Consider the following 11,872-nt stretch of genomic DNA (forward strand, 5'->3'; position numbering starts at 1 on the left):
AAACAAGACAAACAGTAGCCTAGTTATTTCATGGAATACCTTTACTATTAATACAAAGAGCCAGGCATACAATTACATGCATATATGAATTCATTAATCATACAATAGAAAAAAATAAATAAATAAGTGTCAGGAAGTGGGTTAAATTATGTTTTAAAACTTTTCAATGCGTCATGACGTCGATGACGCGGCTCCGCCCATCAGCAGCACGTGGGAGTGGAGGCGGAAGCGGAAGGGGAAGGGAAGCAGTGGGCGCTGAAACATGGCGTGCACATACACATGCAGAGTCAGGGAGATGACAGCTTACGCGTGTGTGTTTTCTGCTCTTATCGTAACATGTGTGATGCTGCAGCCCGCAACGGCCAAGCCGGGTCATTTAAGAGTAATCACAGATGGAAACTGGGAGGAAATCCTGACAGGAGAATGGATGATCGAGTTGTGAGTTATTAGATTCAGTTGTGCAAAAAATGTGTTTTTATTTGTGCATGGTAATTAGTGTTACACATGACTGTAAATGAATATCTAACTAAGATTATTTCATTATTTCTTACTGCCGTGTTCTTGCACTGGGCTCAGGTTAGAGGAAGTTCTGTGGTCTTGAAGTTAAAGAGTTTGCCAAAATGAATGAATATAATAATTGAATCAGCCTCATGTTAATCTAACCTCATATGACTTTCTTCCCTCTATGAAGTAGAAAAAGGACATATTAGACAGAATGACAGGCTCAGTCACCATTCACTTTCATTGTATGCAAAACAGATGCAATGAAATTGAATGGTGACTGAGGCCGTTATTCTGCATAGCATCTCCTATTGTAATCCATAGAAGAAAGTCTTACAGCTTTGGAACAACATGATGTCAGAAATGTCATTATCCTTCTTATGCGTTATCTTCCAAAAACACTTAAGTTGAAATAACACTTAAGTCTTTTTCCCCTGCACAGCACACTTCCTCCAGCTAGAGCCGTCGAACAAGAGGATTGTAGTTAAATAGATCCGATGGAAAACAAATGAGCCTCAGTGTCTTTGTGTCTCCTCTGGCTGGGATTGTGTTATTGGATTAAAGGTCTGTCTGTCTGCTGCAGCTTTGCTCCATGGTGTCCAGCCTGCCAGCAGCTCCAGCCCGTGTGGAATGAGTTTGCAGAATGGGGAGAAGATTTGGATGTGAACATTGCCAAAGTGGACGTCACCGAGCAGCCAGGTATAATGTTATCTCCTCACATCTGTTTTCTCTGCTCACCTGATCCCCTGTCCTTATGAGACTCACTCCTGTCTCTGTCTCTCTGTGCTGCAGGTTTGAGTGGGAGGTTTATCATCACAGCTCTCCCAACTATCTACCAGTGAGTTTACACACATTTAACCCTCTCTTTAGAAGTTAGTTGGTAATTAGTGATAGATAGATAGATAGATAGATAGATAGATAGATAGATAGATAGATAGATAGATAGATAGATAGACACTCCAAAGAAAAATGGTTCTAAAAATTAGGGTCATTTGGCTTGTAACAATAGCAGAACCCTTTTAGGTTCTAAATAGAACCCTTTTTTATAAGTTTCCATAAATAACCATGCTTTGAAAGTGCTATATAGGAACCTTTTTAATAATAGTTTAAATAATATTTTAATTAATATTAGTATATTATTATCTTTGATATTAATATTAGCATCATTAATATTTATATATACAAGTATTAAAGGTGCCCTAGAATCAAAAATTTAATTTACCTTGGCGTAGTTAAATAACAAGAGTTCATGGAAATGACATACAGTGAGTTTCAAACACCATTGTTTCCTCCTTTTTATATAAATCTCATTTGTTTAAAAGACCTCCGAAGAACAGGCGAATCTCAACATAACACCGACTGTTACGTAACAGTCAGGATCATTAATATGTATGACCCCAATATTTGCATATGCCAGCCCATGTTCAAGGCATTACACAAGGGCAGGCAGTATTAACGTCTGGATCTGTGCACAGCTGAATCATTAGACTAGGTAAGCGTGGGCAGGGAGCGAGAGATTTAAAGGGGCCGCAGCCTGAATCGGTGCATAGTTAATGATGCCCCAAAATAGGCAGTTAAAAAAATTAATTTAAAAAAATCTATGGGGTATTTTGAGCTGAAACTTCACAGACACATTGAGGGGACTCCTTAGACTTATATTACATCTTGTAAAAACTGGTTCTAGGGCACCTTTAATATATTATTATTATTTATTTTATTTATTTTTTTGTTATTGCCCTGGTCTTATAATGTCTTGTAGCCTCTAATAGGGTTTTACATAAAATAAAAAACAAGATGTTGTGTCAAGTACGTACTTTTATTTTATTTTTAAAGTGACGTGAAATTGTATCAAAAATGATAGTGCTCTAACAACAGTTATTAGCTAAATACATTATTAAATGACATAAAACACAGAAACACAAAATAGATGTAGGCCTAATGAACACCAAGTTACAGTGAAATATTTTCACAATCCTTGATAATGTCTTTAAGTCAATCATTTTGGTGTAATTGAGTGGCGGTTTCTCTCTGCAGATGATGATGTTGTAGGATGTGACAGCATCTGAAATACACAATTGAGTTTAGAGTTACAGTGTGGCTCTTCCAATTGTTTATGTAAAGAAAGTTATGTTAATGAAGGTTAAAAGTAGCAAAAATTTACAGTATGTGAGCAATTACAATGTTAAAAGGAAAAGTGATATAGTGGGATGGCTTTAATGTTTGTTTGTTTGTTTTGTTACTGGGTATGTTCATGCATAAACATAATAATAATAATAAAAAAATAAATAAATCTAACAATACAGATCATACATTCAATATCTTTGTTACTTAGTAGAGGAGAGAAGTATCCTTAAAGGATTAGTTCACTTCAGAATTAAAATTTCCTGATAATTTACTCACCCTCATGTCATCCAAGATGTTCATGTCTTTCTTTCTTCAGTTGAAAAGAAATTAAGGTTTTTGATGAAAACATTCCAGGATTTTTCTCCATACAGTGGACTTCAGCGGGTTGAAAGTCCAACGTTTCAGTGCAGCTTCAAAGGGCTCTACACGATCCCAGACGAGGAATAAGGATCTTATCTAGCGAAATGATCAGTCATTTTCTAAAAAAAATAAATAAATAAAAATAAATTTATATACTCACGTGTGACGTAGGCGGAAGTACCGCGGTAGGGCGAAAATCTCCATCTCATTTTCTCCTCCAACTTCAAAATCGTCCGACATCATTGTTTTACCTTGTTTTGTAAAGGGCATTGACTTAGTCTTGGCACGTTCGCTTTGTAGATACTGGATCCGTACTTCCACCTATGTCACGCGTGACCTTTCCAACGTGATTACGTCATGCATGCGGATCGCAGAGCAGTGCAAGACGAGCATTTGTGGTTAAAGGGTATATACATTTTTATTTTTTATTTTTTTAGAAAATGACCGATCATTTCACTAGATGAGACCCTTATTCCTCAGCTGGGATCATGTAGAGCACTTTGAAGCTGCACTGAAACTCTAATTTGGACCTTCAACCCGTTGAACCACCTTGAAGTCCACTATAGAGAAAAATCCTGGAATGTTCTCCTCAAAAACCTAAATTTCTTCTTGACTGAAGAAAGAAAGACATGAACATCTTGGATGACATGGGGGTGAGTAAATTATCAGGAAATTTTAATTCTGAAGTGAACTAATCCTTTAACTGAACAGAGCTGCTCAAACTTAGGCTACATGTACTGTTAAACTAAAAAAAGAAAAAGACATGACTGGTAGGAAACCAGTTACAACCAGTTAGAGTGTATTGACAGTCTGTAACTGGATGGCTGAGCTCCAGAAAAGCAGTAATGGTGTGTCTTTGATAGTTACAGATTTGAAACACAAAAATGCAGGAAAAAAGAACCCTAAACTCTAACACAAAGACCCATTTCAGTATATAAAGGGTTCTTCAGGGCCATACTGTTCTGAATAGAACTGTTACTATGTGTAAAGAACCTTCAAAGAACCATCTATTTTTAGAGTGTAGACATCAGCATTTGTTTTGTTTTTAGTCATCTGCACAGTCCCTCTGTTGGTGGATGAAAACTCATTTATAAATGGTTAAATATAGCTGATTGTGTGTGTGTGTGTTGCAGCTGTAAAGATGGTGTGTTTCGGAGATATCAAGGAGCCCGAACTAAAGACGACTTCCTGAGCTTCATTGAAGAGAAGAAATGGCAGAGCATAGAGCCGGTCTCTTCCTGGTTCGGCCCCTCTTCCTTCATGTGAGTACTTGCTCTGTGTGTGGGTGGTTTTAAATTCTGTAATAATGCAAAAGTCTCTGGCTGAGTCTGGTAAAGTCTCCAGAAAAGGGAGAGCATGCTATTAATGTACTGCTCTCTGACTGTTTTTACATTTGATTTGAAAAATGTCTGACTGATATTTGTTTTTTGTAGGATGAACGCAATGTCAGCCCTCTTTAAGTTATCCATGTTCATCAGGGTGAGTGTGTGGGTCTGCATTCATATCAGTTCTGAGTATTTAATTTTAAATGTACAGTACAGTCCAAAAGTTTGGAACCACTAAGATTTTTAATGTTTTTAAAAGAAGTTTCGTCTGCTCACCAAGGCTACATTTATTTAATTAAAAAATCAGTAAAAACAGTAATATTGTGAAATATTATTACAATTTAAAATAACTGTTTTCTATTTGAATATATTTCACAAAGTAATTTATTCCTGTGATGGCAAAGCTGAATTTTCAGCATCATTACTCCAGTCTTCAGTGTCACATGATCCTTCAGAAATCATTCTAATATGCTGATCTGCTGCTCAAGAAACATTTAATGTGTACAATTGTACAAAATATTTGTGTACAATATTTTTTTTCAGGATTATTTGATGAATAGAAAGTTCAAAAGAACAGTGTTTATCTGAAATCTAATCTTTTGTAACATTATAAATGTCTTTACTGCCACTTTTGATTGATTTAATGCATCCTTGCTGAATAAAAGTATTCATTTCTTTAATTTCTTTTAAAAAAAATAAAAATAAAAATTCTTACTGACCCCAAACTTTTGAACGGTAGTGTATAATGCTACAGAAGCTTTGTATTTCAGATAAATGCTGTTCTTTTGAACTTTCTATTCATCAAGGAATCCTGAAAAAAAAAAAAGTACACAACTGTTTTCAACATTGAAAATAATCATAAATGTTTCTTGAGCAGCAAATCAGCATATTAGAATGATTTCTGAAGGATCATGTGACACTGAAGACTGGAGTAACGATGCTGAAAATTCAGCTTTGCATCACAGGAATAAATTACTTTGTCAAATATATTTAAATAGTACACAGTTATTTTAAATTGTAATAATATTTCACAATATTACTGTTTTTTACTGTATTTTTAATTAAATAAATGTAGCCTTGGTGAGCAGACGAAACTTCTTTTAAATTAAACTTTCTATTAAAAATCTTAGTGGTTCCAAACTTTTGGACTGTACTGTATATACACTATTTTCTTAGCAATTTTGTGAATAATTTACAGTTACAACTTACAGGCACAATTAATTTATACCTCAAACTAATGGTGAAGGAACCAGCAGCAGACACTGAGGGATAACATACAGTCAGCTAGTCAATAAAGTAAAATAAACCCCCTCATTTACAGAAGAGAGGACTTGTATCACCCTGAAGGGTATTTTTGCAATAACAATTGCCTGACTGTACATTATCCTGCATTTGACACAGCTAGAAAAAAAAGATTTGAAATGTGATTTGATTCAAATTATTTAATTGCATGAGCTTTTTGTAAGCATAATTTGAAGCCAGTAGAAAATATATGGTTATTTTATGAATGTAATGATTTTATAGTAAATACCTGATACATTTATAATCATTTTAATTTAAATGATCTTTTAATATTGTGTTTCAGCATTGCCATAATTACTTAACGGAGCAGCTGGGCGTCCCGGTTTGGGGCTCGTATGGGATATTTGCTCTGGCAACACTCGTCTCAGGATTGGCTCTTGGATTGGTGAGTGTACACAAATACACTACCTTGTATTTTCTTATGCTCAGTCTCTTTTTCTCAACAAGGGTGCATTTATTTAATCATAAATACAGTAAAAAGTAATATTGTGAAAACTTGATGCAATTTTAAAAATTCGCTTTTTGTATATTTTAAAATCTCATTTTATTTATGTGATAACAAAGCTCAGTTTTTAGCAGCCATTACACTTTTGTGTCACATGATCTTTCAGAAATCATTCTAATATGCTGATTTGGTGCTCAAGAAACATTTCTTATTATTATCATCAATGTTGAAAACAGTTGAGCTGCTTAATATTTTTGTGGAAATTTTGATAATTCTTTCAGGACTCTTTGATGAATAGAAATCTCAAAAGAACAGAATTTGAAATAGAAGTCTTCTGTAACATAAATGTCTTTACTGTCACCTTTGATGAATTTAATGCATCCTTGCTGAATTAAAGTATTAATATTTTTAAAAAATGTTATTGACCCCAATCTTTTGAACAGTAGTGTACTTAAGATCTGTTCCAAGTTTAATTTTTGGAGTGGATAATCCCAGAATCCCATTTACATGACACCATTTTCAACTAAAAATAGATAACTTTTCATGCATTTTGGCCATTTATACAACAACAGTGTTTTGGGGGCCTGAAAATGCAAACTTTTAAAAAAGGGTTTCAAAGTCCAAATTTTTTAATTTTTGAAAATAATATCAGTAATCGTAAGTGTAAGTTACAAAAATGCAAATTTGTGAAAGCGGTGACATCATGCGCATGCGTATTATGTGTTCAGGGTAACATTTTAGTATGGGGAACAATTCTCACTTTTAACTAGTTGCTGCTTAGCTTGCATACTGTAAGGCTGTACTATTGTATTAGTACTTATACACTGTGTGCAGAATTATTAGGCAAGCTGATTTTCTGATCATATTTTTTTTCCAAGCACATTTTACCAATTCCAATCCACATCAATCTTAATAACTACTATTAATATTGTTTTTAATCATTTATAAGTGATATATAATTGTTCATGAAGGCTGGAAATGAAAAATGCCTTATATTCAGGTGTGCAGAATTATTAGGCAGGTTTGCTTTTACAGGCAAAATGAGCCAAAAAAAGAGATTTAACTCAGACTGAAAAGTCAAAAATTATTAAATACTCACGAGAAGGACGCAATACTAATGCAATACTAGAATTTGCAAAGTTAAAGCATGACCAAGGGAAAGCAAAATGCTCATGGGGTCAGCGGGGTCATACAAAATCAGGTGGAAAAGAAAAGACACATGTTAACTGCAAAAGATTGAAGAATTAAGGTGAAGAATTAAGTGTGAAACCATCAGGAACCCTTTAGTCTCCAGCGCCACCATTTTCCAGAACTGCAACCTACCTGGAGTCTCCAGAAGTGCAAGGTGTCAGGATCTCAGAGACTTAGGTTAGCTAAAGAATCCTAAAAAATGACCCGCTCTTAATAATAATCACAAGCTGAAATGTTGTGAAATACATGAAGACTGGGTTTTTATAGGCTTTATAGACAGACAGCTTGAGAGTGACTCCTGAAGGACCAGCACCACATCCTCTTGTACCACTGTTTGAAGAATTTATCTTCCAAAATCTGGCAGTAAGGTGTGGGAGTTTACTTTTAGTCCCTCTCTTATCCTGAAATGTCCGTCTTGCAGAGATGGACTAAAAATGATCTTCCAAAACTTACTGCCAGATTCTGGAAGATAAATTCTTCAAACAGTGGTAAAAGAGGATGTGGTGCTGGTCCTTCAGGAGTCACTCTCAATCTGTCTGTCTATAAGGCCTATAAAAACCCAGTCTTCATGTATTTTATAACACTTCAGCTTGTGATTCTTATTAAGAGCGGGTCATTTTTTAGGATTCTTTAGCTAACCTAACTAAGTCTCTGAGATCCTACACCTTGCACTTCTGGAGACTCCAGGTAGGTTGCAGTTCTGGAAAATGGTGGCGCTGGAGTCTAAAAGGTTCCTGATGGTTTCACACTTAACTCTTCACCTTAATTCTTAACTCTTTTGCAGTTAACATGTGTCTTTTCTTTTCCACCTGTTTTTGTATGACCCCGCTGACCTAATGAGCATTTTGCTGTCCATTGGTCATGCTTTAACTTTGCAATTTCTAGTATTGCATTAATATTGCGTCCTTCTCGTGAGTATTTAATCATTTTTGACTTTTCAGTCTAAGTTAAATCTCTTTTTTGGCTCATTTTGCCTGTAAAAGCAAACCTGCCTAATAATTCTGCACACCTGAATATAAGGCATTTTTCATTTCCAGCCTTCATGAACAATTATATATCACTTATAAATGATTAAAAACATTATTAATAGTAGTTATTAAGATTGATGTGGATTGAAATTGGTAAAATGTGTTTGGAAAAAAAATATGATCAGAAAGTTAGCTTGCCTAATAATTCTGCACACAGTGTAAAGCACATATTAATGCTTAATTCTGCATGACAATATTCTACACCCCCTAATCCTACCCCATACCTAAACTTAAACGATACAACAACTACCTTACTAACTTTTAATAAGCAGTAAATTAGGAGCCTATTGAGGCAAAAGTCATAGTTAATAGTCAATATGTGTTCTCTATACTAAAGTGTTGCCATGTTCAGGCTATAGGTGCGTAGTGTTTATTTACAAAGTCGCATCGCCAACTACTGGCCTGACATGCATACAGCGTTTACACGGATCCGTGTGACCAGGAATTGTTTTGACAATGTTGTCATCTTTTACGTTTTTAGTACATTGTTGTTGTGTAAACGTACCCCAAATATTTCCTTAAGTAGTGAAAGTCAAAAATCAGTTTAATACTGTGTTCTTTTAAGCTTATTAGAATTTTAAAGGTGCCCTAGAATTGAAAATTGAATTTACCTCGGCATAGTTAAATAATTAGAGTTCTGTACATGGAAATTACATACAGTGAGTCTCAAACTCCATTGTTTCCTCCTTATGTAAATTTGATTTGTGCAAAAGACCTCTGAAGAACAGGCGAATCTCAACATAACACCGACTGTGACGCAACAGTCGGGATCATTAATATGTACGCCCCCAATATTTGCATATGCCAGCTCATGTTCAAGCCATTAGACAAGCCAGTATTAACATCTGGAGCTTCACAGCCAAATCAACAGACTTTATGCAGGTAAGCAAGCAAGAACAACAACAGCGAAAAATGGCAGATGGAGCAATAATAACTGACATGATCCATGATATCATGATATTTTTAGTGATATTTGTAAATTGTCTTTCTGAATGTTTTGTTAGCATGTTGCTAATGTACTGTTAAATGTGGTTAAAGTTACAATCGTTTCTTACTGTATTCACGGAGACCAAAGCCATGTCGTTATTTTCATTTTTAAACACTTGCAGTCTGTATAATTCATAAACACAACTTCATTCTTTATAAATCTTTCCAACAGTGTAGCATTAGCCCCGTTAGCCACGGAGCACCATCAAACTCATTCAGATTCAAATGTAAACATCCAAATAAATACTATACTTACGCGATTAGACATGCTGCATGATGAACACTTTGTGAAGATCCATTTTGAGGGTTATATTAGCTGTGTGAACTTTGTTTATGCAATGTATTATAGAGTTGTGAGCTTGGGGGCGGGGAGTGCGAGCATTTAAAGGGGATACGCACAGAATCAGTGCATTTTTAATTATGCCCCAAAATAGGCAGTTAAAAAAATTGAATAATAAAAAATCCATGGGGTATTTTGAGCTGAAACTTAAGACACATTCAGGGGACACCTTTAGACTTAAATTGCATCTTGTGAAAAAGGGTTCTAGGGCACCTTTAAATCATTAACTTAGAACATGCTAACGTCAAACTCAATTGAAATCAATTGTGTTATTTTCTCAGGTGCTGGTTTTTGTCGCAGATTTTGTGTTCCCATCACGACGATTTGCATCAGATTATCACCACAGTAAGTGTGAATGTTCATATGAACCTACTACTGCTTGACTACGGGATTATAACTTATAACAGAGAACATAAAAGAAACTATTATAAAATGCTAAGATGATATTGTGTAATTGTGGATGCATAAATGTTTCTGTAGGGAAACTGCCTGCGGGGCAGGTCCGTCTCTTGCAGCAGTCTGAAGATGAGCAGGAAGCAGATGGAGAGGAAGAGGATGATGAAGACGAATACGGAGGAAAGACTGAAGAGTGGCGGCGAGTGGGCGGAGCCGATGCTCTCAGAAGAAGAGGAGTGGATTTGCCGGAGGAGGACACCTAGAGGACTGGAGAGGAACTGCCTCTTGCTCACTGTGCACAAAATCGCCACACAAACCACATCGCTATGGCAATGCCCTCACGTGCGGCCATGGCAGCGCTCATTGAGCTTGATGACATCACACATGATGTCATAGCTCCCTTTTGAAAGATTGATGTGGTTGTGCTTTTCTCTCTATCTTGCTGCAGGTTTGTGTGTTTTCTCTTTTCCTCCTGTCCACTTTTAATTATTACACTCCTTGCTATGCAGTATCTCTATATTGTGTGTGTTGGAGCAGTTCTTCTCAAAACTGTCCTGAGGACCCCCAACCACTGCACATTTTGGATGTCTCCCTCATCAGTAACACCCCATTAGAGTCTTGCAGTCTCTACTAATGAGCTGATTAGTTGAATCTGGTGTGTCAGATGAGGGAGACATCCAAAATATGCAGTGCTAGGGGATCCCCAGGACAGCTTTGAGAAGCACTGTGCGAGAGGAATTATTATTAAAACCTACTTTAAGGAATTTCACAGACACACAGCTGCAATATTCCCCTTACAAATACTGAGCAAACCAAGATCAAACAACAACCTCACTGTGAATCTGTAGTTGTAAATGAGGCTTTTGGGAATATGAAAGGTTTTGTGCTTTATTTTGTAAATATTTTATTATTTGAGCTTTTTGGATGCCTGTTATATAAAGTTGGAATGTTCAATTTGCTGTTTTAAAAGTTTTTTCTTCCATGCAGAGATCAGCTTCACATGTTTTGTGTTTGGTTTTTGTGTTTTTGAAGCTTTGGGAGACTAGAAAATGCCTGAATTAACACTTGTTTATTTACGTGTGTGTGTGTGTGTGTGTGTGTGATTATTATTTGACACAGAAAGACACTTCCATTAGCATGATTTGTGTTCTTATATTTTACTTTAAACAAGCTTTATTAATTTTACCTTCCACACCCTGTTTCCTTAAATTTAATTTCTTTAATAACGCATAGGTATACAGTATCTGATTAATTTGAACAGGTGTATCACGTTATGTTTCAAGTGTTTCTATGTTAAAGTGGATTTTAGGGTTTGTGTTTGAATTGTATTTTGGTCTTCCAACTTTTTTTGAATGCCGTTTATTTGTACCCCTTTTACTTCCAGTAATTTTCTTATTATCTTTACTATACTTTGAGCCCTGACTGATCCACTAGAATTAAAGTGCTTCTCAATATGTTCTGCTTAGTTGTTCACAGCAGAATGATTCTAACGTGTGAATGTCTGCATTTACAACTCGAATGCTTAATGTGTGTGTGTGTGTGTGAGAGAGAGAGAGAGTGTGAGAGAGAGAGGTTTTGAAATGTTTCTGTATTTGAGACTGTAAATCAGGACTGTTAATAAACAGTCTAAAGCTGCTGTGCTGTGTGATTTCACAGAAAATGCAAATTTGTTGGCCTTTATTTTTACAGTTTTGCAATTCACTTCACATTTAGTGATGCGTATGTACACTGCCGTTCAAAAGTTTGAGATTGGTAGGACTTTTTTAATGTTTTTGAAGTCTCTTATGCTCACCATGGCTGCATTTCTGGAAAAAAACAGTACAAATGAATATTGCAAAATATTATTACAATTGAAAAATCTTCTGTTAATATT

The 11,872-nt window shown here is 35.6% G+C and overlaps 1 protein-coding gene across 1 annotated transcript; it reads left to right on the forward strand.

The window, feature by feature from the left end:
* The first annotated feature begins 202 nt into the window (after window positions 1–202).
* On the forward strand, window positions 203–11,635 carry tmx1 (thioredoxin-related transmembrane protein 1). Its single transcript, XM_048205695.1, has 8 exons — window positions 203–438; window positions 1,085–1,200; window positions 1,294–1,339; window positions 4,119–4,247; window positions 4,419–4,464; window positions 5,896–5,997; window positions 9,885–9,948; window positions 10,084–11,635. The coding sequence occupies exons 1-8, from the start codon at window positions 263–265 to the stop codon at window positions 10,260–10,262; spliced, it is 858 nt and encodes a 285-aa protein (XP_048061652.1). The 5' UTR covers window positions 203–262; the 3' UTR covers window positions 10,263–11,635.
* Window positions 11,636–11,872: the final 237 nt, after the last annotated feature.

This window comes from Megalobrama amblycephala, linkage group LG10 (genome assembly GCF_018812025.1).
Source record: "Megalobrama amblycephala isolate DHTTF-2021 linkage group LG10, ASM1881202v1, whole genome shotgun sequence".
Classification (NCBI taxonomy): domain Eukaryota; kingdom Metazoa; phylum Chordata; class Actinopteri; order Cypriniformes; family Xenocyprididae; genus Megalobrama; species Megalobrama amblycephala.